Source organism: Trachypithecus francoisi, unplaced genomic scaffold (genome assembly GCF_009764315.1).
Source record: "Trachypithecus francoisi isolate TF-2019V2 unplaced genomic scaffold, Tfra_2.0 Lachesis_group10, whole genome shotgun sequence".
NCBI classification, from domain to species: domain Eukaryota; kingdom Metazoa; phylum Chordata; class Mammalia; order Primates; family Cercopithecidae; genus Trachypithecus; species Trachypithecus francoisi.
This window is the reverse complement of record NW_022681455.1, coordinates 84533013-84559100: the sequence shown is the minus strand read 5'-3', so window position 1 is coordinate 84559100 and position 26088 is coordinate 84533013. Positions and strand designations below refer to the sequence as shown.

The 26088-nt window shown below is 49.9% G+C and overlaps 3 protein-coding genes across 12 annotated transcripts in view; 2 read left to right on the top strand and 1 right to left on the bottom strand.

Moving 5' to 3' along the window:
* Positions 1 to 990: 990 nt before the first annotated feature.
* Positions 991 to 15509, top strand: LOC117087707 (cytochrome c oxidase subunit 6A2, mitochondrial). 2 transcript variants are annotated; one of them, XM_033218248.1, is made up of 4 exons: positions 991 to 1375; positions 11402 to 11549; positions 15099 to 15235; positions 15384 to 15509. In XM_033218248.1, the coding sequence occupies exons 2-4, from the start codon at positions 11519 to 11521 to the stop codon at positions 15465 to 15467; spliced, it is 252 nt and encodes an 83-aa protein (XP_033074139.1). In that variant the 5' UTR covers positions 991 to 1375; positions 11402 to 11518; the 3' UTR covers positions 15468 to 15509. The 2 variants fall into 2 exon arrangements, with proteins under 2 accessions (XP_033074139.1, XP_033074138.1); XM_033218247.1 differs by lacking the exons at positions 991 to 1375; positions 11402 to 11549 and adding an exon at positions 14830 to 14997.
* Positions 6852 to 8895, top strand: ZNF843 (zinc finger protein 843). The gene has a single exon (XM_033218246.1). It carries the CDS (start codon positions 7960 to 7962, stop codon positions 8743 to 8745), a length of 786 nt encoding a protein of 261 aa, XP_033074137.1. The 5' UTR covers positions 6852 to 7959; the 3' UTR covers positions 8746 to 8895.
* Positions 15510 to 16385: 876 nt separating the features above from the next.
* ITGAD (integrin subunit alpha D) overlaps positions 16386 to 26088 on the bottom strand; it is a 33360-nt gene continuing 23657 nt past the window's right edge. For 7 of the 9 annotated variants that reach the window (XM_033218234.1, XM_033218235.1, XM_033218230.1 and 4 more), the window contains 11 exons: positions 25340 to 25456; positions 25151 to 25230; positions 24968 to 25051; positions 21830 to 21904; positions 19717 to 19795; positions 19451 to 19558; positions 19257 to 19334; positions 18948 to 19061; positions 18703 to 18804; positions 18330 to 18440; positions 16386 to 16876 (listed from right to left, as the gene is read on the bottom strand). In XM_033218234.1, the coding sequence (XP_033074125.1) occupies positions 16763 to 16876; positions 18330 to 18440; positions 18703 to 18804; positions 18948 to 19061; positions 19257 to 19334; positions 19451 to 19558; positions 19717 to 19795; positions 21830 to 21904; positions 24968 to 25051; positions 25151 to 25230; positions 25340 to 25456 (1062 nt within the window). In that variant the 3' untranslated portion in view covers positions 16386 to 16762. The remainder of the gene's footprint in view (positions 16877 to 18329; positions 18441 to 18702; positions 18805 to 18947; positions 19062 to 19256; positions 19335 to 19450; positions 19559 to 19716; positions 19796 to 21829; positions 21905 to 24967; positions 25052 to 25150; positions 25231 to 25339; positions 25457 to 26088) is intronic. The other 2 variants (XM_033218232.1, XM_033218233.1) reach the window with 1 other exon arrangement.

Sequence of the window (26088 nt, the reverse complement as noted above, 5' to 3'; positions counted from 1 at the left end):
TATACTTTGGGGTTGTTTTGTTTTGTTTTATTGTCGTTGTTGTTGTTTGAGACAGGGTTTCACTCTTTCACCCAGGCTGGAGTGCAGTGGCATGATCTTGGCTCAATGCAACCTCCACCTCCTGGGTTCAAGTGATTCTCCTGCCTCAGTCTCCTAAGTAACTGGGATTACAGGTGTGCGCCACTACACCCGGCGAACTTTTGTATTTTTAGTAGAGTAATTTTTGTTTTTTTAGTTTCACCATGTTGGCCAGGCTGGTCTCGAACCCTTGATCTCAAGTGATCCACTACCCTTGCCCTCCCAAAATGCTGGGATTACAGGCGTGAGCCACCGCGTCTGGCTTTTTTTTTTAGAGACATGGTCTTGCTCTGTTGTCCAGGCTGGAGTGCAGAGGTGCCATCATAGCTCACTGTAGCTTCAACCTCCTGGCCTCAAGTGATCCTCCAACTTAAGCATCCTGAGTAGCTGGGACCACAGGCGCCCACCACCAAGCCCGGCTAAATTTTAAATTTGTTTGTAGAGATGGGAGTCTCGCTTTGTTCCCCAGGCTGATCTCTAACTCCTGGCCTCAAGCAATCCTCCCGCCTTGGCCTTCCAAAGTGTTGAGATTACAGGCGTGAGCCACCGCGCCCAGTCTGTTTATCTTGATTACTAAATTTTGGGGTGCCTCCTTAAATTCTGTGCCAGAGGCCAGTGCCTCACTCGCCCTACCCTAATCCCAGCCCAGTGACCCAATGTCCCCCTTCAACCTGCACCATGGAGCTCCCCAGCCCGGCTCCTCGAGCCTCCTCCCGCCCCTAGGGGTCGCCGTCGCGCCGTCATTCCCTTCCCTGTGTTCCCCGGCAAGACGCGCGTCGGGGCGCGGAAGGTGGGAGGAGGCGAGGCCCGGGCGTGCGCATGCGCTTGGCGCCGACTTTCTTAGCCTGGTCAGGGAGTGGCGGGGTTGGGTCTCAGGCGGCTGTTTGCGGCGTCCTCAGTGCCTGGGTCGTTTCACCCTGTCTTGGTGGGGGCCGGAGGACGGGTCGGGGCAGTATTTGGGGGAAGCGAGAGGCAAGCAGGGCGGGCTGGATATGGAGCGCCCTATGGCTTGAAGCTAGGGAGGACGCCCGAGACCCCCGGCATCCTAGTCCTGGGGCGTGGGCCCCGACGCCCGGCCTAGACGCCTCCAGCTCCCAGGGTCCCTTGCGGGGACCACGTTTCCCCGCAGGCCCCGCGGCGGCCGGGTCCTCGCCGCGTCCCATTCACGGAGCTTCGCGCCTGGCTGCGTTCCGATCCGCCGTGTCCCTCGGGGGCGGCTCGCGGGGCAGGGGCATTCCCGGCTCGGCCGCACGCCCAAGTGCAGTGCGGGAGGTACGCGGGCACGGGACCTCACTGGGTAAGAGCGAGCTAAGGGACCGGGTGCGGTGGCTTACGCCCGTAATCCCAACACTTTGGGAGGTCGACCCGGGCGGATCACGAGGTCAGGAGTTCTAGACCAGCCTGGCCAATATGATGAAACCCCGTCTCTACTAAAAATACAAAAATTAGCTGGGCGCGGTGGCGTACGCCTGTGGTCCAAGCTACTCGGGAGGCTGAGGCAGGAGAATCGCTTGAACCCGGAAGGCAGGGGTTGCAGTGAGCCGAGATCTCACCACTGCACCCCAGCCTGGGGAACAGAGCGAGACTCCGTCTCAAAAAAAACAAAAAAAAGCAATGGGCCGCAGCCCGGGCCCACTGCCTCCGCCTCTGAACACGCGCCACCGCCAAACCCCTCGACCCCGCGCCAGGCGAGGCTTGGTTGGGCGTTCCGTGGACCCCACACGCACGTCAGGGTTATCAGGAGGGAAGGGGCGGCCAGCACCTCCGCCGCCTTTGCGGCCGTGCACCCTCCATTCTCCTGCTGGAGCCGTTTCCCAGAGATTCTCCGGCAGTGCTGACTGTAGCACACCTGCCGGCCTTAAATTAAAATCCCAGCCTCCTTCCCCAAGTTCTGCCCTTAACCGCATCACTGCCCCCCCTACACACAGGCATGAACACCCATCTTTTCACACGCCCCGTTTTCTTTCTCAGAACTTAGCAGATACTCTTAAGCTGAGAGGGTTTGGTGAGGTTAAAATTTATCTTGTGACATTGAGTCCAGCAGTTCAGAGCCTTGAACACCTCAGTACATGGCCTTGACCTTAGTGTTTTACTTCTGTATTCTGCTGGGCGTTGTGGCTCGGCGTTGTGGCTCACGTCTGTAATCCCAGCACTTTGGGAAGCCAAGGTGGAGGATCGATTGAGCCCAAGAGTTTGAGAGTAGCGTAGGCAACATAACGAGATCCTGTCTCCACTAATTATTAAAAAAAAAAAAAAGAAAAAAAAAAAGCCAGGTGTGGTGGTGCACACCTGTGATCCCAGCTACTCAGGAGATTGAGAGAGGATCGCTTGAGCCCAGGAGGTCGAGGCCGCAGTGAGCCACGATGGTGCCACTGCACTCCAGCCTGGGTAACAGAGGGAAAGCCTGTCTCTAATAATAATAATAATAATAATACTGTACGGTGTGCCCATTCCTCAGGAGGCACTGTAGTATAAGGATAAGCTGTGGAGGTAACTGAGGATAAACAGATAACCATTTAGCTAAAAAGGTTCTTAACCTTTGCTGTATGTTGTTATTCCTGGGTACAGCACAGGCAAAATAATTTTGAAAGCTCCCAGGTAATCCTAATGCGCAGCTAGTGCTGAGAACCACTGCTTTAACCCCTGAGGCAGATAGGTAGGGTCTAGGGTGGCCCGAAGTGCTGGGCCGGGCACCCCCAGTAGGGAGCCGCCTCAACCCTTTATCCCTGAGTTGCTCAAATTGTAACATTTTCTGTGGGCTCCATGCTGTGGAAACAGGAAGCACCGCCCTACAGTAACAGGCATGCTGGACCGCCCTTGTGTCAGGTCACTCATTGGAAGAGAGGGGAATCAAGTCACAAAAGGCCAACTGGGAAACACATTCATCTAGGGATGAGATCAGGAAAGCCTGGGCAAGGCTGGTGACAGGGAATGTAGGAGAGGAGTTATAGTCACAGGAAGCATATTGGGTGATAGTGGAAAACTAGATGGAAATTTCTGGCAGCCTGTGGTACTTTTAATTGGCACAAGGACTGATTTTGATACCATGTCCCCGTTAACTACCAGAGGAGAGTTGCGGGAATTGCTTTGGTCTTCCTAGGACCCTCAAGACCATGAATGGCTGGAGTCTGGACCAGTCTCAGGCACTAGCAAATTGAACTCATTCATACTAGTATTCATACTCATTCATACTAGTATAAAAGCTGCTGCTTTAGTGAGGCCAGAGGCCTTTATATGGGGCAGCAGCTGCGCTCCTGGGAATGATTCCTACATAAAAGATTCCACAGGAAGGCCAGGCGCGGTGGCTCACGCCTGTAATCCCACCACTTTGGGAGGCCGAGGCGGGCGAATCAAGAGGTCAGGAGATCGAGACCATCCTGGCTAACACGGTGAAACCCCTTCTCTACTAAAAATACAAAAAAATTAGCCAGGTGTGGTGGCAGGCGCCTGTAGTCCCAGCTACTCGGGAGGCTGAGGCAGGAGAATGGCTGGAACCCGGGAGGCGGAGCTTGCAGTGAGCCGAGATTGCCCCACTGCACTCCAGCCTGGGTGACAGAGCGAGACTCCGTCTCAAAAAAAAAAAAAAGATTCCACAGGGGAAAAAACTGAGCTCTGTGCATTCCATGAAGATGCTCATTACAGCATTATCTCTACTAATGATCTTTTCCAATAATAAAGGAAATTAATACAATATAACATGGTATTTCAAACAAAAAAGCCATTAAAATAGATCATTATGAAATAATATGAATGAATGAGAAATAAGTTTAAAAAATGTATATCTTTCAGAGAGGAAAATTAGACTCGTCTGTTGCTTGGAATGGCTTCCTCTTGCTCTGTGTCTAAACTATGATTATGGAGTAGTTAAAATGCGAATGCATGTTGGCAAAGCCTGAATAAAATATGCAAATGTGAAAATATTTTTTGTAGAGATGAAATTATGGAGGAAGGGGTGTGTCTATTTCAAAATTGTCCCAATGAGAAGTATTGTGGCATAGTAGTAAAGAGGAAGCTCCCTGGAGCCAAAAATTTTTTTACCATATGTATGGCTTTTTAAAATTATTTAACCTTCCTATGCCTCAGTTTCTTCATCTGTAAAATGGGGTAATCGTTAGTGTCCTGGAGAGTTGTTGTGAGGTCTAACCAATATGTGGAAACTCTTAGAATGGTACCTGTCACATAGTAAGTACACAGTAAATCCTGGCTATTTCAACTCCATTTTACTTATAGCTTAATAAAATCTTGTAAAGATAGTTGGCCAATCAGCACTGATACTCCTGTCTACCTGTGTTACATCTCTGAAAAAGCTTAGCCTATCTGTGTTGACACCTTACTGAAGTATAAGTTATATATAAAACACACCCATTTTAAGTGTACAGGTTGCTGGGGTTTGGTGAATGTATACACGGGCATAACCATCACCCACATTCAGGATGTGAATGAACTTTGCCATCACCCTCTCATGCTCTGTGCAGTCAGCTGCTCTCTCCCTGACCCAGCCGCAGAGAACCACTGGTCTACTTTCTGCCCATTAATAAGTTTTGCTTTTTGTAGAAATAGAATTTCACAGAAATTGAATCATATATTATGTATTCTCTTGTGTCTGGCTTCTCTGGTTTAACATAATTTTGAGATTCATCCATTGCTTGCAGGTAACAGCAATTCCTCTTTGTTGCTAGTATTCTGTTACATGGGTAAACCACACTTTGTTTATTCTTCCACCCATTGATGGACATTTGGATGTTTCTAGCTTATGCCTATTATGAATAAAGCTGATATACACATTTGTGAAAAAGTCTGTGTGGACATACATTTTTACTTTTCTTGGGTAAATCCTAAGAGTAGAATTATTGAGTCATGTGGTAAGTGTACATTTAATTTACTGTTAACCGAAACTGGTTTCCAAAATGCCCAGGCCATTTTACATTTCCCCAGCAAACGTGTGAGACTCCATATCCTCAGCAACAGTTAGCATCATTAGTCTGCTTGATTTTAGTGGGTGCATAAGGGCACTCATTGTGGTTTTAATTTGCATTTCCCGGGTGACTGATGATAGCACATCACTTTTAAATGGTAGCTCACTTTTAGGGAAGGAAGGAGAGGGATGATTCAAAAGAAGTTCCACCATTTTTAAGCTTAGGTGTCCAAGAAAATGAAACTGGTGCCACTGACAAAAGTGAAATTAGGAGTCAGTGATTTTTTGGCATAGGGGTAATACATTTGAAGTGATGGCAGGATGTTAAGGGGGAAATACCTGGGTGGCAGCATGCTTTGCAGGCTTGGAGCTCAGTGGGAGGTCAGGTCCTGAGATAAGAGCCAGGTATCCGCTGTGAGGTGACGCACAAACAGGGAGAGAGAGAGAGAGTCCCAAGGATCAAGCCAGGGCTCAGAGTGGCCAGAAGCATCTGTTCCCCAGCCCCCATTTCCAAGTAATGGAAAATCCAGACTGATAGGCCTAGTAGGCCTGAAAATAGATAAAATTAACCCACTTATATATGAGCCACTGGAATATTTTCTAGTCCTATTGCAAACTCTACTCTTGGCTAATTTGATTGTTAAAAATTGTAAATTACAAAGTTATCTATACCCTTTTTAAAAAAGAGTTTCAATATGGTTTGTGACAAATCAGTTAATTATCTTTGTGACCCGAGGGGCCCCCTTCTTTTAATCACCGTAACCAATAAAGCCATAATAGCTTTCTGAAGTTGATTCTTTTTGATGGTTTGTGTTTAGATGTTCAAGGTTAATGAGGAAATGATCCTTACCACACTTTCGTAATTTTAATACAGACAGCGTCTTGCTTTGTTGCCCAGGCTGGTCTCCTGGGCTCAAGAGATCCTCTGGCCTCAGCCTCCCAAAGTGCTGGGATTATAGGCGTGAGCCACTGTGCCCAGCCTCTTGCTACACTTTCATTCAGGATAAAGATGGTAATATCCAAGACTACTAAAAGTCTTATAACCCCAATCCAAATTTTAAAATAAATCATACTATTAAGATTGGCCATTGATTGGCCATGTGCAGTGTCTCACACCTGTAATCCCAGCACTTTGGGAGGCCAAGGTGGGCAGATCACGAGGTCAGGAGCTTGATACCAACCTGACCAACAGGGTGAAATCCCGTCTCTACTAAAATATAACAAAAAAAAATTAGCCAGGCATGGTGGCAGGCACCTATAATCCCAGCTACTGGGGAGGCTGAGGCAGGAGAATCGCTTGAACCTAGAAGGTGGAGGTTGCAGTGAGCCAAGATAGATAGCACCACTTCACTCCAGCCTGGGTGACAGAACAAGACTCCCTCTGGGCGGGGGGGAAGCATTTATTATAGGAGGCCGGGCATGGTAGCTCACGCTTGTAATCCCAGCATTTTGGGTGGCCTAGGCGGGCCAATTGCTTGAGCCCAGGAGTTGGAGAACAGCTTGGGCAACATTATAAAAACTGGCTTCTACCAAAAAAGAAAGAAAGAAAGAAAAAAAAGCTGGGCCTAGTGGTGTGCACCTATAGTCCCAGCTACTTGGGAGGCTGAGGTGGGAAGTTCACTTGAGCTGGGGAGGCAGAGGTTTCAGTGAGCAGAGATCGTACCACTGCATTCCATACTGGGCAACAAAGACAGACCCTGTCTTTTAAAAAAAAAAAAAAAAGGAAAATAATAATAAAGAAGCATTGATTATAGGATTCGGAAAGCAGTCTCCTTTGCAGTTTGTAGTAAAATTCTTCTGTGGTTTTCTCTCCCTCTGGAGAGAATGATGGTTCCAGGATCTGAAATCTTTCCTTCCGCAGGAACGAGGCACAACAGTGAGGACCAGCTTATCCAAGAGGACGGACTTAGTGATAGGTAACACCCAGCGACATGCCTGAGAGCCTCAGGAAACACCTTCAGATGACATTGCCCAGAGTCTTACATTAGAGAACTCTCCAGACAGCCCTTGAGGCCTGGGGCTGGGTGCTGCTCCCAGACTGTGAGCTACTGGCCACCGGAAGCCTGAGTCCGGCAGAGGCCCCACAGCTGCGCCGAGTGCGGCAGGAGCCTCCCGCGCAGTCACTCCCTGAGCGGTCATCTCCAAAGCCGTGCTCGCCAGAAGCCTTTCCCCTGCCCTGACTGTGGAAAGCGTTTCAGCCAGAGCTCCGACCTGCTGCAGCACCGTCAGATTCACCTGGGCCGTCAGCCCTGCAAGTGCGGGGCCTGCGGGAGGGGTTTTACTCAGAGTGCATCCCTCCTCCAGCACCAGTGGGTCCACAGCGACTGGCGAGAGGCCTTGTCGCTGTCCCCAGTGCGGCAAGACCTGCTGTGTCCGCTCCAACTTCATCAAGCACCAGCGAGTCCACTCAGGAGAAGCCATTCGTCTGCGGGGAGTGCGGCAAGGGCTTAGCGGCCAGCTCTGATGCTGGCTCGGCCAAAGCCCTGCGTCTGTCCCCAGGGCCAGCAAGTGTTTGGGGACCGGTGGAAGCTGATCTGCCACTAGTGAATTCACACAGGAGAGCGTCTCTTCTGCTGCTGCAGTTGCGGTGACAGCGTCAATAAGACCTCCCTCTCCCAGCGTGTCCTCCCGCACCCAGGGGAGAAGCCCTGCAGGTGTGGAATCGTGGAGAGCATCAGCCTCGCACCCAGCTCAGTCGCCTCGGGCAGCACCTCCGGGCACCGGCCTTGTGGGAGCCCCGGGTCCTTCCTTCAACATCTGCCCCCATCCACACTCCTGCCTCAACTTCCCTTCTTTTATCCTGTCCCCCCACTCAGTCTCCAGTCTCTGGTTCCACCCAGCCTTCCCCAGATTCCTCCTCGCGCCCCATCTCGTCTCCTTCACTCATCGCCCACGTTCCCCAGCATGGAGCAGCCCGCCCTCAGCCCTCCTCCACTCACCCCTTCCAGATCCCCTGCAAAGCCCAGATGCGAATCCGCCCTCCGTGGGGAACTGGGGGCAGCCGTGTCCGCCAGATTTTTCCTGCTCCGGGTGCGGGAAGCTTCTCCCGCACCGGCACACCCACGCCGGGGAGCAGCCTTGCCTCTGTTGCACCCAGAGTTCCTCCTCGGTCCAGCGCAGGCAGACCCACTCCGCCGAAAAGCCACACCTGTGTGCGGAGGGCGGCCGCGGCTGCCCAGCGCGTGCACCTGGCCAAGCCCCAGCCCGTGCACCCCGGGAGCGGCCGTTCCCTGCCCGCAGTGCCTGCAGTGCTTCCGGGAGGCCTGGAAGTTGCCCAGGTTCCGCCAACCACCCAGCCGGCAGCTCAGCAGGAGTGGGCGAAGGGGCCCAGAAGCTGTGCGAGTGCTGGACGGGACTCGCGGGAAGCGGTTCAGGCCCGAGGCTACCCTGAGCCAACCCGGGAGGCCTCGCAGCACAAAGCGGCCCGACCGCTCTGCCAGGCCGGAGCCAGGCTTCGGCGACAGTGGCAAGCTCCTCCGCCGCCCTCAAACCCACACTGGAGAGGAGCCCTACCAGTGTTTCCGGTGTGGAAGGCCTCCAGCCGGAGGTCCAACCTGGCCCAACACTGTAGAACTAGCGTGTTGCAGCCCCGGGTGGACTGTGGATCTGAGATGCAGTCCCCTCCCTCCACACAGACCCTCTCAGGACGGCTTTTCTGTACCGCAGATCTTTCTCAAAAGTGCTGGGGGCTATTTTGTATGTTCGTTTTTTTGTTTTCCCCTGAATTCTCGCTCCTTTCCCTTGTGCATTAAGGGATTTAGGCAGGTGAGGCTGCGGGCGGTGACTCACGCCTGCAATCCCAGCACTTTAGGAGACCGAGGTGGGAGGATCACGTGAGCCCAAAGAATCTGAGACCAGCCTGGGCAACACAGCAAGACTGTGTCTCTGTGAAATAAAAATAAAACGAGCTGGTGTGGTGGCGCTGGCCTGTAGCCCCAGCTACTCAGGAGGGTGAGGCTGAAGGATCGCTTGAGTCAGAGAGTTCAAGGCTGCAGTGAGCTATGATCAGGCCACTGCACCCCAGCAAGGACGACAGAGTGAGACCCTGTCTCTCTAAAATAACTAAAATAACAAAAGGATTTAGGTAGGTAGTAGGCAAAGGTATACTAGCGAAGTAATAATAATATACAAGGTATATTCTTGGTGTGGACAAGAATAATATTGTGTTGTCTTAATATTAGTGATTAATATATTATTTATTTATTTATTTTTTATTATACTTTTAAGTTCTAGGGTACATGTGCACAACGTGCAGGTTTGTTACATGTGTATACATGTGCCATGTTGGTGTGCTGCACCCATTAACTTGTCATTTATATTAGGTATATCTCCTAATGCTACCCCTCCCCCATCCCCCACCCCACAACAGGCCCAGGTGTGTGATGTTCTCCTTCCTGTGTCCAGGTGTTCTCATTGTTCAATTCCCACCTATGAGTGAGAGCATACAGTGTTTGGTTTTCTGTTCTTGTGATAGTTTGCTGAGAATGATGGTTTCCAGCTGCATTCATGTCCCCACAAAGGACATAAACTCATCTTTTTTTATGGCTGCATAGTATTCCATGGTGTATTATGTGCCACATTTTCTTAATCCAGTCTGTCATTTATGGACATTTGGGTTGGTTCCAAGTCTTTGCTATTGTGAATAGCACTGCAATAAACATACGTGTGCATGTGTCTTTATAGCAGCATGATTTATAATCCTTTGGGTATATACCCAGTAATGGGATGGCTGGGTGAAGTGGTAATTCTAGTTCTAGATCCTTGAGGAATCACCACACTGTCTTCCACAATGGTTGAACTAGTTCATGGTCCCACCAACAGTGTAAAAGTGTTCCTATTTCTCCACATCCTCTCCAGCACCTGTTGTTTCCTGACTTTTTAATGATTGCCATTCTAACTGGTGTGAGATGGTATGTCATTGTGGTTTTGATTTGCATTTCTCTGATGGTGAGTAGTGATGAGCTTTTTTTCATGTGTCTGTTGGCTGCATAAATGTCTTCTTTTGAGAAGTGTCTGTTCATATCCTTCACCCACTTTTTGATGGGGTTGTTTTTTTCTTGTAAATTTGTTTGAGTTCTTTGTAGGTTCTGGATATTAGCCCTTTGTCAGATGAGTAGATTGCAAAAATTTTCTCCCATTCTGTAGGTTGCCTGTTCACTCTGATCGTAGTTTCTTTTGCTGTGCAGAAGCTCTTTAGTTTAATTAGATCCCATTTGTCAATTTTGGCTTTTGTTGCCATTTCTCTTGGTGTTTTAGACATGAAGTCCTTGCCTATGTCTATGTCCTGAATGGTATTGCCTAGGTTTTCTTCTAGGGTTTTTATGGTTTTAGGTCTAATATTTAAGTCTCTAATCCATCTTGACTTAATTTTTATATAAGGTATAAGGAAAGGATCCAGTTTCAGCTTTCTACATATGGCTAGCCAGTTTTCCCAGCACCATTTATTAAATAGGGAATCCTTCCCCCTTTCTTGTTTTTGTCAGGTTTATCAAAGATCAGTTGGTTGTAGATATGCGGTATTATTTCTGAAGGCTCTGTTCTATTCCATTGGTCTATATCTCTGTTTTGGTACCAGTACCATGCTGTTTTGGTTACTGTAGCCTTATAGTATAGTTTGAAGTCAGGTAGCATGATGCCTTCAGTTTTGTTCTTTTGGCTTAGAATTGTCTTGGCAATGTGGGCTCTTTGTAGTCAGATCACCGGAGCTCAGAAGTTCAAGACCAGCCTGGCCAACATGGTGAAACCCCATCTCTACTAAAAATACAAAAAAGTAGCCAAGCGTGGTGGTGTACACCTGTAATCCCAGTAACTCAGGAGGCTGGCTGAGGCAGAATAATCACTTGAACATGGGCAGCAGGGGTTGCAGTGAGCCAAGACTGCACCACTGCACTCCAGCTTGGCGGACAGAGTGAGACTCTGTCTCAAAAAAAAAAAAAAAAAAAAAAAAAATCACTGTGGCCTGGAGAATAGAATGCTCTGATTGGGTAGGCCTGGATCATGTGGCCCTTCTTGGAGCTAGAGGAGGGAGTCCATCCCACTTGAACTGTGAACTGAGATTAAGGTGGGCAGTAGGGTGTGTGTCAGTATCAGAAACAAAGGCATAGATATATTGGTCATATGACACAAAACAGTAGATATCCACTATTACATAGCTGCTGGCCCATCCCAAGTGCAGAGGGAGCTCAGAGCCCTGTTTATTTAGAATCTATGCCCCTGTTGCCACTGGACCCCACCCCAGTGCTGTCTGAGCTCCAACTCTTTCTACCTGTTCATTCTAGCTAACCCATGTCCTGTATCACCATACAGTTGTTTTTCCAGGACAATTCCAATTTCAAATACGCTGTCCCTAGGGCCCCCATAAACATTTATACTTAGTAGATCACATGTTGTAATCAATCTTTGCTTTAGAAAATGTGGTCACAGTATGCAGCATTCCAGGAAGAGGACACAAGAGAAACTGACCCTGAGTCATGCCTTCACCTCCTTCACCACCAACAGCTGAGATATATCTGAAAAGAGGCTGAGATGCTGCCCTCCGGGGTTTATTTAGGACCTGGTGAGTTTGTTCTTCCCTCTGCCTATAGTGGAGGAAAAAGTAAACCTCTAGAAACTGAAAGTGTTGGCAGCAGCCAGGTTAATGAACTGTGTGAGTAAGAACTTACAAAAACAATGGTGAGTGCACAGCCTGGAAGAGACAACTCTGCACACCTTCTAGAGAGGCAGGTAAGATGGTGACAGGCCCAGAAAAGCACAGACTACCTGAGCAGCCCAGGACAGGAGTGGCCCTCCTCAGGGCATTCTCAATGTCTCAGCAAGAAAACCTCTCCACGGGAGCTCCCAAGCTGAGAACAAAGGGATGGAATTCCCAGGGAATTGTTTGGCAATAACCACCAAAACTCTGAGGGGCCAGAACTTTTTCTTCCTTCCTTCCTTTTTTTTTTTTTTTTTTTTTTGAGACAGTCTTACTCTGTCACGCAGGCTAAAGTGCAGTGGCACAATCTTGGCTCACTGCAACCTCCACCTCCTGGGATCATGTGATTCTCCTGCTCAGCCTCCCGAGTAGCTGGGACTACAGGCACACGTCACCACACCCAGCTAATTTTTGTATTTTTAGTAGAGACAGAGTTTCACCATGTTGGCCAGACAGGCTTTGAAGGCTTGACCTCAAGTGATCCGCCCTCCTCGGCTTCCCAAAGTGCTGGGATTACAAGCGTGGGCCATCATGCCTGGCCTCTAGAACTTTTTCAAGTAAAAATACCTGTCTTCATATCTGTTTTCTCCAGGAGCCATTATCTTATATATGTAGGGAGGGCGCTATGTGTAGAGGGAGATGCCAGGTATCTTTAACTGGAATAGGGCCCCATCTTCTCTGCAACAATGCCAAAGTCCAGTTGGGAAAACAACTGTAGGAATAATTCTGTTATAGCTCAGTGAGAGCTCAGGAATAATTTTTGTAACGTTGTATAACATTTGACTGCTCAAGGAGGTTATTTTTCAAAAAAGTAGCAGCAGCAGCCTAAAGTTGGGTGGAACCTACTCTTCAGTTTATTACCAACAAGAAACTGGTATAGAGAGCCCCTTCTTGAAAGTGTGCCTTCCTCGTTTTTCTTTTATATATTAAATTCAGATTATATGTCTATATAATTCATTTTTCTTTTATATATTAAGTTCATATTAGTACATCAGCCCTTGATGAAAGCTGGAAGCTTCCTATTGGATTGTAATTCTGAAAAGGCATTGCTGTAGGGTTAACCAAAGTAACAAGGTTCAAGCATTCATTACATACATATTTTTAGAACACCTACTTCATGCCAAGGCCCATGCCGGGTGCTGAGGACAGAACAGGCAGATGTCATCCCTGCCTGGTCTTGTGGCTTTCTCGTGACCTGCTTTGATAGAGGGTTCACACCGGCCCTGTGTAGGCTTTCCTTCTCCAAGCAGTCGTATTTTTCAGATTGAAATAATGCACTTTGCAGTAGACACCTGTCAGGCTTGTGGCTGCCTGGAACCTTTTGAATACTCATTCTAGACCTGGAGATTTTCCCTACAATTCCTGCCTCCCTAAGGCAGAATCCAGAGCTCAGTTTCCCAACCCCTCCTGCAGCTGGGGCACCTAGGGGTTGCCAGTTGGTGCAATCACATAATTCTTTCAGAAAAGAGCGACCCAGGATACAGGTTACATGAATAATCCGTTTTCAAGAGGGGATGAGACTGGAAGATTCTGGCTTTCCAGGACAGCCTTAATGAAGCTTTTGGCATCCAGGCTCCAGCAGTGTGAGCTGTGGGGGTGTCACTGCAGCTGGCCAATGGAATGACTTGTTTCTGACCGTGGAGACTGTAGGCCTCTCTGGCTATACCAGACATAGTGAGCTACCTAAGATTCTCAATTACCTATCTTTTTTTTTTTTTTTTTGAGACGGAGTCTCGCTGTGTCGCCCAGGCTGGAGTGCAGTGGCGCGATCTCGGCTCACTGCAAGCTCCGCCTCCCGGGTTCCCGCCATTCTCCCGCCTCAGCCTCCGAGTAGCTGGGACTACAGGCGCCCGCCACCACGCCCGGCTAGTTTTTTTTTTTTTTTTTTTTTTTTGTATTTTTAGTAGAGACGGGGTTTCACCATGTTAGCCAGGAGGGTCTCGATCTCCTGACCTCGTGATCCACCCGCCTCAGCCTCCCAAAGTGCTGGGATTACAGGCTTGAGCCACCGCGCCCGGCCGATTACCTATCTTATAAAACTAGTGAGAGTGAGTTCTGTTCTTTGCAAAGAACTGTGACTAATACATATACTGAACTACTGTTACCTGACAAAATCCAGGTTGATACATTCCTACCTTACATAAACTTCATAAAAATCATGTAAGGTACGGGTGCGGTGGCCCTTACATGTACAGGCATGTGCGGTGGCTCATGCCTGTAATCCCAGCAGTGCGGAAGGATCACCTGAGCCCAAGAGTTCCACACCAGGACAATTTTTCCAGGACAATTCCAATTTCAAATACACTGCCCCTAGGGCCCCCATAAACATTTATACTTAGTAGATCACATGTTGTAATCAATCTTTGCTTTAGAAAATGTGGTCACAGGCAGGGCGCAGTGGCTCAAGCCTGTAATCCCAGCACTTTGGGAGGCCGAGACGGGCGGATCACGAGGTCAGGAGATCGAGACCATCCTGGCTAACACAGTGAAACCCCGTCTCTACTAAAAAATACAAAAAACGAGCCGGGCGAGGTGGCGGGCGCCTGTAGTCCCAGCTACTCGGGAGACTGAGGCAGGAGAATGGCGTAAACCCGGGAGGCGGGGCTTGCAGTGAGCTGAGATCTGGCCACTGCACTCCAGCCTGGGCGACAGAGCGAGACTCCGTCTCAAAAAAAAAAAGAAAGAAAATGTGGTCACAGTATGCAGCATTCCAGGAAGAGGTCACAAGAGAAACTGACCCTGTGTCATGCCTTCACCTCCTTCACCACCAACAGCTGAGATACGTCTGGACACAACAGCTGAGATACCAGCCTGGACAACATAGTGAGATCCCCCCGTCTCCATTATTTAAAAAATCTTTTCAGGTACGAATTATACATTTTACAGCTGAAAAAACTGAGACTCAAAAAGACACTTAATTCATTCTACAAATATTTATTAAAGCCCAACCGTGTGCCAGCCACCAGGCATAGAACAGGGAACAAAATAGTTTCCCTGCAACTATATAAAAAGAATGGCATGTTGTACTTTAAATGCCCCTTTGCCAAAATAAGAGGCACAGGACAACAGCTGTCTGGAGACGATCTCAAGCCAGTCAGGACCCATTTTAAATATAGAAACCCCTAAAAATAGCCGCTCGCGCTCCAGACTCAACAGGTGATTGGCCCAGAGAGGGGAGGGGACCCCAGGCCACAGTAAAGGGAGCGAGGACAGCGCTGGTTCCCGGCTCTCCGCACCGCCATGGGTCTGCCTCTGAGGCCCCTGACCCGGGGCTTGGCCAGCGCTGCCAAAGGAGGCCACGGAGGGGCAGGAGGTGAATGGGGAGCGGGCGGACCCCGGGGCTCCCCTACCCTGCCCACCTGTTCCCGGGCCCGCCGCCCCAGGCCCTCTGCGCTCACCCCACTCCGTCCGCAGCTCGCACCTGGCGCCTGCTGAGCTTAGTGCTGGCGCTGCCCAGCGTGGCCCTCTGCACCTTCAACTCCTATCTCCACTCAGGCCACCGCCCGCGCCCCGAGTTCCGTCCCTACCAGCACCTCCGCATCCGCACCAAGGTACGCGGGACGGGCGCGCGGGCGGCCCGGGGGTGCTGCGGAGTGCGTGGGGAGCGTGGGGAGCGTGGGGAGCGTGGGGAGCGTGGCGGGGGAGGCGCGGACTCCGGACCCACGGCGCTCACGCGCGCTCCCTCTGCTCTCTCCACAGCCCTTCCCCTGGGGGGACGGTAACCACACTCTGTTCCACAACAGCCACGTCAACCCTCTGCCCACGGGCTACGAACACCCCTGAGGCCCCGGACGCCCCCGGGCGTAATAAATGTGTGAAGCTTTGTGTCTGAGGCTCTATGGGGAGAGCGGGGCCACTGGGAGTGCACCCAGAGGCGCCCGTTCTGTGCATGCGCCCAGCTTGGTAAACTCCTGTTCTGCGCTTGCGCCTTGCGCGGTGGGAGCTCCACGTGCTTTTCCCACGTCGCTGATACTGGGGTGCTTGAGGGAGCCTCCTCCACGCACAGGTAGGTGATCCCAGCTCCCGCTCTCTCACCTAGTAATAATGAGGCCTCTGTCTCACACACACCTATTAAAAATTAGGGCTGTAGGCTGTAATGGGCTTCCCCTTACACCGAATCCTCACAGTAAGGCTGGGAGTAGGGCATAATTTTAGTTCCCCTTCTCCAGAGGAGGACCTGAGATTCTCGGGAATTAAATGACTTGTCCAAGTTCAGGCAGCTCGCAGAGCCCCCCTGGGAGCCCAGGGCTGCAGATCCTGAAGTCTTACTTCTTGCCTGACACCTGAGCCACTGGTGTCTGTGAACCCCAGCTATGTGGATTTCAGAGGGAGGCTCCACAGTCCTGTGTGTGAGGCCTCGGGACCTAATGCTGGATTTGGAATCTTTTGGTCATTCTCTATAATCTTTCTTAATGGGTCTTCTATTTGGGAAATCACATGCTCCAAGCCTGGCTTTCCTGGCTTCTGAATACCCCATTCAAGGGGGACAGGAGTTCAGATGAGCTCTGGACATTTCTTCACCTCCTAGGACAGCCTGCCCACTTACCATTACGGAGGAACCTGAAGTGTGTGCAGAAACCCATGACCAATGCATCCTGCGTGCACATGCATGTGCACGCACACACACACTCTTTGACCCTCTCCCCTGAGATGCCTCTCAGCCCCATCAAGAAAAGATGACCTCAGGCTCCCATCACCATAGAAAGTGAGAAAACTTTTTCAATGCCCACAAACAGGTTCCCCCAACTCTTGCCAGAGAGGCACTCAGGTCCCTGGGTTATAGCTCTTCCATGCAAGGAAAATGTGCTATAAACATCCTTGTTTCGTGTGACAGTTCTTATGCACATGAAAATTTATGCTGGCACCATGCCTGTTTCTGTAAAAAGTGGGTCATCACTAAAAAAGGTAGACAGAGATGTAAAAATATTACAATCTCTCCCTCTCTTGGAAGGTGCTTAGCACCTGGTAGGTTGCGCAGGCCAGTGCAGATCTATGCACAAGTTGTTTCCATGTAAGTTGATTTATGGTTGCAAGCAAGACCAGCCCACAGGGGTAGAGATAAACAGGAAAGTGGATTATTAGGACAAAGGCATATTTGGGGCCCCACAGCTGAAACCTTCCCCGCTGAATGTGGCAGTGTCTTCAGGCTTGTTCTCCAGCATTTCCTTGTAGTGGCGTTTGAAGAAGCCAAGCTATCAGGGAAAATAAATGAGAAAAGCTGGGTAAGGCCAGGCGCGGTGGCTCACACCTCTAATCCCAGCACTTTGGGAAGCTGAGGAAGATGGGTCACTTGAGGTCAGGAGCTAGAGACCAGCCTGGCCAACCTGGTGAAACCCTGTCTCTACTAAAAATACAAAAATTAGCTGGGCATGGTGGTGCGCCTGTAATCCCAGCTACTCAGGAGGCTGAGGCAAGAGAATCGCTTGAACCCGGGACACGGAGGTTGCAGTGAGCCGAGATCATGCCACTGCACTCCAGCCTGGGCGACAGAGCAAGTCTCCATGTAAAAGAAGAAGAAAGGAGAAGAGAAAAAAAGAAAAGAAAAAAAAAGAAAGAAAAGCTGGGTAAGAGGGCAGGGAAGAAAATTGGGAATAAGAAGAAGCTGAGAGAGAAGAGGAGGCAACAACTAAGCTAACTTACATTTGTGTGAGAGAACTTTTATGTGAACAACAGCTATCATATATCGAGCATCTACTGGCCCCAAGCACAGTAGGTACACACACGACCCGTGGCAGGACAGCATAGATCCAGGCAGATCTGTGCACATGCCCTGGCCTCATTTCTCTCTCACTTCAGCCACTCTGTGATATAAGCATTATTATCATTTCAAAAATGAGAAACGGCGGGGCACAGTGGCTCATGTCTGTAAATCCGGCACTTGGGGAGGCCGAGGTGGGCAGATCACATGAGGTCAGGAGTTCAAGACCAATCTGGCCAACATTGTGAAACCCTGTCTTTACTAAAAATACAAAAATTAGCCAGGTGTGGTGGCATGTGCCTATAGTCCTAGCTACTTGGGAAGCTGAGGCATGAGAATCTTTTGAACCTGGGAGGTGAAGGTTGCAGTGAGCTGAGACTGTGCCACTGCACTCCAGCCTGGGCAACTGAGTGAGACTCCACCTCAAAAGAAAAAAGAAAAAAAAAGAGAGAGAAACACGCTCAGAGAGGTGGAGCAACTTGCCTAACATTAAACAGTGAGTACATGATAGAACCAAAATGTGTGTCCAGGCCTGCCTGCCTCCACAGTCTGAGTTCTCACTATACCACCCAGTCTGTAGAAGGGCTTGGGTCGGATGCTGGTGGTGTCAAGAGTGGGATAAGGCCAGATGTAGTGACTCACGCCTGTAATCCCAGAACTTTGGGAGGCTGAGGCAGGCGGATCACCTGAGGTCAGGAGTTTGAGATCAGCCTGGCCAACATGGTGAAACTCGGTCTCTACTAAAAATACAAAAAAGTAGCCGGGCATGGTGCAGGCCACCTGTAATCCCAGCTACTCGGGAGGCTGAGGCAGGAGAATCACTTGAACCCAGGAGGTGGAGATTGCAGTGAGCCAAGATCACACCATTGCACTCCAGCCTGGGCAACAAGAGTGAAAACTCTGTCTCAAAAAAAAAAGAAAAAAAAAGAGTGGGATAAAACACTTGCCTTGTACAGTGTGGCTGTGATGAGCGCCAGCAGTAGCAGAGCCCCCACAGAGCTGCCCATGATGATGGGAATGGCGTTGTAGACCTCGTATTCTTCTAGCACCATCTCCATCTGATTCAGACATCAGAGAGCGTTCGGCCTCCTGCCATCCCGGATGCCTCCCAGGTTCCCCAACCTTTAACTCCCTCCCCTCCTCCCTGAGGCTCTCCTCTAAGGGTAGAGACACAGCAGCACCCGTGCCCTGAGGGACAGCTGTCCTGCCCAGAGACCTTCACCCTCCTCCCCCAAGGCTTGCAAACCCCCACCCAGCACCGCGGATGTAGCCCTAGGGGCCTCTTTCCAGCCTGGTCACTGCCCCCAACATGGTCTTTACCTGAGGTCTCATAAATGCCTCCTGTCCTAGAAGCTGGGAGTACACGGATGTGTCGAACGTAATTTCAGCCACACTCACGACCGACACCTTCTTCTGCGATGTCTGCAAAGGGGTTGGGGGAAACTTGTGGAACTGGCTCTGGTGGAGGCTTAGAGCTCCAGGGATGCCCTGGCTTGCAGATGGGCACAGACATGCCAGGTCCTGCCTGAGTCCAGGGCAGGTGCTCTGCCACTGCCCTCACACACCTGGCGGACCCAGCCAAAACTGAGGTTGCCCGTCAGGGTGAAATCCAGCTCCTCCTGGACGCTGAAGGAGGGGATGTCACAGCGGAACCGCAGGCAGCCAGCAATGGAGCAGTCCTGGGGGCAGAAGAGGGGTGAAGCTGAGGGGTTCTTCACTGAGGAGGGAACCATAGGTAAAAATATGGTCAGGTTTGGGGTGGGGAACAGATGAACAGTTACAGGACATGCACGGAACTCTGCGGCCTAGCGGTACATTTCTCAGTATCCCTGGTGGGGGCTGATCTTGCGGTGGGGGTTCAGGGACTTTCTTACCAGCACTGGACTTCTTGAAATCTGGGTCAGGAAGTCAGAATGCTGGGGAGGTTTTCTCTCTGATACACAGGGGAGACTCTGGGGAGAGAGAGAAGCAGTTAGCCATAGAATGAGCAACATGTCCCTGGTAAGAGGGAGTGCTGTGCTGTGGGATGCCAGTCTGAAGAAAGAGGAGAGGCAGGCCTCCCTCCCATCTGGGATGGGGCCTCCACGACCACATCCCACAAGGCCACCCCATTCAGCAGGACAGGAACCCAGAAGTTAATGCTGATGGACAGATCTCGCTGGCTGAGGTTATTCACCTGCAGGAAATCAAGGCAGAGTGTTATTGTGGTCTCTGGAGCCTCCCAAATGCCACTTCCCTCCTGGCCCTACCCCAAGCTCCTCTCCATCTTCTCCACCAACTTCCAACTTTATCCACACTGTGGAAGGCAGACATGGATACTCCCTAGACTCTCACGCGGTATCGATGCTCAGCCTCTTTCATTTTCTTCTCATCAGAGGTTGCAAAGTTGAAGTACTTGGTGGATTTTTCCTGCCTGGAGAGAGAGCCTGTGGGTGAAAAACAGCCCTGAAACTGTCCCCAGTTGTGCCCTGTCCTACTGCAGAGAGCTCTGTTTGGCCAGGCACATTTCTCAGGGAAATAATAATGGACATTATTTGGCTGGGTGCAGTGGCTCATGCCTGTTATCCCAGAACTTTGGGAGTCTCGGGCAGGAGGATCGCTTGAGCCCAGGAGTTCCAGACCAGCTGGGGCAACATAGTGAGACCCTGTCCCTATTCAAAATAAACAAATAAAAGATGGTCCCACATAACCTTTGCTGCCTCGGCTTCAGGTCCCCTCCCTCCGATGTCCCTTGCCCCCATCACCCAGATCCACTAGCTCTGCCCTGCACACCTCTGGCTCTTTCATAGTCTCATGAGTTTGCTCAAGCTCTTCTCCTTGGAACGTTCTTACTATCTCCCATTTTGGAAATTTACACTTAAAAACCCAACTTAAACCTCACCTCTCCTACATGGGGCAAAGGTGTTTGCATTGCTTTCTCTAATAGGTAGTGGTTGGCCTCTGGTAATGCTTACAGAGATTGCAGCAGAACAAGTTACCCTAAGGGGACTCTAGGAATGAGAGCTGGATCACTCAGGAAGACATGGAGTGAGGGCCCCTTCATGGTGGGAATGAAGAAAATAGATTCAGCTGTCCTGGGGCAGGTGAGTAAATGTGAAGGAAGATGGTGCCTGTGCACAAGCCTATGGAAGGGACGTCAGTGTTCCAGGAGGCAGGTGGGGTCTTTCCACCCAAACCTCCTTCAGCAAACACAGGCTGTGTGGTTGGCACTGGGGGTTCAAGTTAAGCCATACTCCCTGGTTTTAGTAATAATGAACAAGCTGGCCAGGCGAGGTGGCTCATGCCTGTAATCCCAACACTCAGAGAGGCTAAGGCAGGAGGATCGCTTGAGCTCAGGAGTTCAAGACTGGCCTGGGCAACATAGAGAGACCTCATTTCTGAAAAAAAAAAAAAAAAAAAAAAAAATTAGCTGCACGTGGTGGCACATGCCTGTGGTCCCAGCTACTCAGGAGGCTGAAGCAGGAGGATTGCTTGAGCCTGGGAGGTCGAAGCTGCAGTGAGCTACATTCACACCACTCCCCTCCAGCCTGGGCAACAGAGTGAGACCCTGTCTCAAAACAAACAAACAAAAAGCAAAAGTAAGCAGAACAGCAGAGGGGCCTGCACCTCGCACGCAGCAGCCAGACCAGCCGCACAGAAACGGCCCCAGCAGTCCACCCCACATCAGCCTGATGACTAAAAACATGGACTCCAGTGTCAAACTGCCTGGGTTCACATCTCAGGTTGACCACTTCCTACCTGAGTCACCGAGGCAAGCCACTTCACATCTCTGGAACCTGTAGCTTTTCACTCTTTAAAATGGGGATGCGAACCATAGCACCCTCTGTAGTAGAGTTGTGACCAGGGCTTGGTAGTGCCCAGCACACAGGGAGTCCTCCATAAATCTTAGGGGTTTATTTTTCCCTAAGTATGCCGGTTTTCCTCTGTGCCTCCCACCCCAAACCCTTCTCTCTGTGCTTCTGTTTTCTCACCTTAAAATCTAGTTCTAAGCCTCTTTTCATTTTTAAAATTTTATTTTATTTTCATTTTAAATTTTGTTTTGGTAGAGATGGGGTCTCGCTATGTTGCCCAGGCTGGTCTTGAACTCCTGGGTTCAAGCCATCCTCCCATTCATGCCCGTAATCCCAGCACTCGGCCTCCTAAAGTGCTGGAATTATAGGCATGAGCCCCCATATGCAGCCTAAGCCTGTTTTCAGATCTAAGTAAACCACTCAGCTTTCCCCAGTCCTTGGAGAGGCATGCCATATACGGCCATAGGCATGGGCTCTGCAGCCAAATTGTCTGGGTCTGATTCCAGGTTCTGCTGCTCACTTGGAGATTGACAGGAGCAAAGTATTTCACTTATTGATGTCTTTGTTGGTGAAAATAGGGGTAACAATATAATTATTGTGAGGATTAAATAAATATAAATACATATAAAGTACTTAAGATGATGCAAGAAAACCACCTTAAAACAACAGCAACATACAACGATGCCTGACATGGGTACATATAGCTGTAAGCTCTTATTGTAAGTATTTCCCTGTGGATAGAAAAGGAAACGTACATGTGACTTGAAAAGACAATGACACTGCTTGATCTCCCTCGTTCTTCCCCTAACAACTTAATACATCAGAAGCAACAGCAGCCAGGTGTGGTGGCTCACACCTGTAATCCCAGCACTTTGGGAGGCCATGGTGGGCAGATCACCTGAGGTCAGGAGTTCGAGACCAGCCTGACCAATGTGGAGAAACCCTGTCTCTACTAAAAATACAAAATTAGCCAGGCGTGGTGGTCCATGCCTGTAATCTCAGCTACTCGGGAAGCTGAGACAGGAGAATTGCTTGAACTTGGAAGGCGGAGATCTCAACATTGCACTCCAGCCTGGGCAACAAGAGTGAAACTCTGTCTCAAAACAAACAAACAAACAAACAACAACAACAACAACAAATTAGCTAGATGTGGTTGTGCACGCCTGTAATCCAGCTACTTGGGAGGCTGAGGCAGGAAAATCGCTTGAACCTGGGAGGTGGAGGTTGTGGTGAGCCCAGATTGCACCAATGAACTCCAGCCTGGGTGACAGAGCGAGACTGTCTCAAAAAAAAAAAAAAAAAAAAAAGCAATAGCAGCAAACTCCGTCCCACAGCAATGTTACAGGCTTTCAGCCCAGTGTGTGGGATGCCTTGCTCTGTGTCCAGTCTGGCCTGCCCCTGCGCCTGCACCCACCTGAAGAGCCCTCTTGCCTTCAGCCCTACACTTGCCCTTCCTGCGCTGCCTGGGCCGGGCTCTGAGAGACCTTCCCAACAGTTTCTCACACCTCTGCCCCACTCTGAGTTTTATAGAAACCTGACCTTTCCTTTCCACTGTGTGGTGACAGACCATATCCTGTTGGGCACAAGCTCCCCAATTCAGGGTGCTCAGAAAAGCCTTGATCTCCATCTAGCAGCTTTGCTTCAGCACATTCACATTTCTTTTTTTTTTTTTTTTTTTTTTTTTTGAGGCGGAGTCTCGCTCTGTCCCCGGGACTGGAGTGCAGTGGCCGGATCTCAGCTCACTGCAAGCTCCGCCTCCCGGCTTTACACCATTCTCCTGCCTCAGCCTCCAGAGTAGCTGGGACTACAGGCGCCCGCCACCTCGCTCGGCTAGTTTTTTTGTATTTTTAGTAGAGACAGGGTTTCACCGTGTTAGCCAGGATGGTCTCGATCTCATGACCTCATGATCCGCCTGTCTCGGCCTCCCAAAGTGCTGGGATTACAGGCTTGAGCCACCGCGCCCAGCCCACATTCACATTTAATACAAAGGACAGGATGTGTTTCATGTTAAAAAAGGAAGCCTTTCTTTTGGAGGCAGAGGGGGAAAGGCACAGCCGTGGCAAAGTGTGTGTGTCCCACCAGCAAGTCGGTTTGAGAGAAGCAGCAAGAGCTATGGTATGTATTATTAGGGTACAAATACACCAAGGATACATTCCAAGAAATTAATCGTAAGGCAATTTCTTTTTCTTTTTCTTTTCTTTTCTTTTCTTTTTTTTTTTTTTCTGAGACACAGTCTTCCTGTGTCACCCCCGAGCTGGAGTGCAGTGGCACAATCTCAGCTTACTGCAATCTCTGCCTCCCAAGTTCAAGCGATTCTCTTGCCTCAGCCTCCTCAGTAGCTGGGATTACAGGCATGTGCCACTGCACTGGGCTAATGTTTGCATTTTTAATAGAGACAAGGTTTCACCATGTTGGCTAGGCTGGTCTTGAACTCCTGACCTCAGGTGATCCGCGTACCTCAGCCTCCCAAAGTGCTGGGATTACAGGTGTGAGCCACTGCGCCTAGCCTTAGGCAATTTCATCCTTGTGCAAACATCATAGGTTACACTTATGCAAACCTAGATGGTAGAGCCTACTGCACAGCTAGGTGATATGGTGTAGCCTATTGCTCCTGGGCTACAAACCTGTGCAGCATGTTACTGTACTGGATATTGTAGGCAGTTGTAACACAATGGAAAGTATTTGTGTATCTAGACATAAAAAAGGCAACAAGTTGCACTACAATGTTACAACTGTTATGGCATAACTAGGAGATTTTTCAACTCCATTATAATTTTAGGAGACCGGCCGGGCGCGGTGGCTCAAGCCTGTAATCCCAGCACTTTGGGAGGCCGAGACGGGCGGATCACGAGGTCAGGAGATCGAGACCATCCTGGCTAATACGGTGAAACCCCGTCTCTACTAAAAAACACAAAAAACTAGCGGGCGTGGAGGCGGGCGCCTGTAGTCCCAGCTACTCAGGAGGCTGAGGCAGGAGAATGGCGTAAAACCCGGGAGGCGGAGCTTGCAGTGAGCTGAGATCCAGCCACTGCACTCCAGCCTGGGCGGCAGAGCAAGACTCCGTCTCAGAAAAAAATAATAATAATAATAATAATAATTTTAGGAGACCATCCATAGTAAATGTGGGTCCACTGTTGACAAAAACACCTTTTTTTTTTTTTTTTTTTTTGAGACAGAATCTTGCTCTGTTGCCCAGGCTGGAGTGCAGTGGTGTGATCTCAGCTCACTGCAACCTCTGCCTCCCGGGTTCAAAAGATTCTCCGGCCTCAGCCTCCTGAGTAGCTGGGATTACAGGCATGCGCCACCATGCCCAGCTAATTTTTTTTTTTTTTTTTTTAGACAGAGTCTCACTCTGTCACCCAGGCTGGAGTGCAGTGGCATGATCTCTGCTCACTGCAACCTCTGCCACCCGGATTCAAGTGATTCTCCTGTCTCAGCCTCCCGAGCAGCTGGAATTACAGGCACATACCACCACGCCCAACTAATTACTTATGTATTTTTAGTAGAGATGGAGTTTCACCATGATGGCCAAACTGGTCTCGAGCTCCTGACCTCAGTTGAACCACCTGCCTCAGCCTCCCAAAGTGCTGGGATTACAGGCGTGAGCTACCACATCCAGCCCAGAAACATCTTTATGCAGCATAAACGTTATTATATAGGGCTGTTCACCCACAAGGCATCCCAAAACAGGAGAGCTTAGATGTGCATCATTGGAAGAGCAAGCTGGGACTCAGCGGGAGTACCAGACGTAGAGGAAGGACAGAGGTTGAAGGGGAGGGCCAGGGACTGGGCACCTGCTGATCACAGTGTAGACTGCATACTTCACCGGGAGCTCCAGCTGGAAGGTGGCCTTGCTGCTTGAAGCCTTAGTGTTCTCGCTAGAGAAAGAAAGGGGGGACCAATGGGAAGGAATCCAGGAGAGGGGTCTCTAGCTGGGGAATGAGATGAGGGTGGGGGACACCCTGGCCTGCACCCACCTTCTTGCACTGGCCCTCATAAGCATCCTGTCTCCCAGGGTGGCCTTGGAGGAGACATCGAATGTGACTATGAAGGTGCCCTGACGGAAGGAGAAGGAAAGAATGGGGCTAAAAGGAAGGGCATGGTGGAGTGAGGGACGGACTGGGACGAGGGAGGACAGCAATGGGGATCTGTGGGGAAGCACGGACGTTAGAGCCCTCATGCAAGATGGGGTGGTTGACGCTGCAGCGGCTGCTCCTCAGGCCCTCGTCCTCAGTGGGCACTGTCTCACATGCCAGGCGCAGGGCACGCTGATGGGGCTGCTTCTAGGAGAAGAGAATGAATTTTAAAAAGTTACCCACATGCATGTGTGGGCTTGATACACAGCAGTGGTGACACTGCAGAGCAGTAAGGAAAAGGACAGACTTTTCTTTTTTTGTTGATTTTTTTTTTGGGGGGGGACAGATTCTCACTCTTGTCACCCAGGCTGGAGTGCAATGGCATGATCATGGTCCACTGCAACCTCCACCCCCCAGGTTCAAGCAATTCTCCTGCCTCAGCCTCTCAAGTAGCTGGGATTACAGGTGCCTGCTGCCATGCCTGGCTAATATTTTTGTATTTTTAGTAGAGATGGGGTTTCACCATGTTGGCCAGGCTAGTCTCAAACTCCTGACCTCAGGTGATCCACCAGCCTTGGCTTCCCAAAGTGCTGGGATTACAGGTGTGAGCCACCTTGCCCAGCCAAGGACAGACTTTTCAATCAATTTCCATCAATGCCAGGAAAATTGACCCAAACAAAAAAAAAAAAAAGAAAGAAAGAAAGAAAAGTAAAGAAAGAACAAGAGGAAGAGGAGGAGAAAGAAGAAAGAAGAAAAATAAATTGGATCCCTACCCCACTCCATACATTAAAATAAATTCCAACTGGATTAAAGACTTAAATGTGAAAAAGCAAAACCAT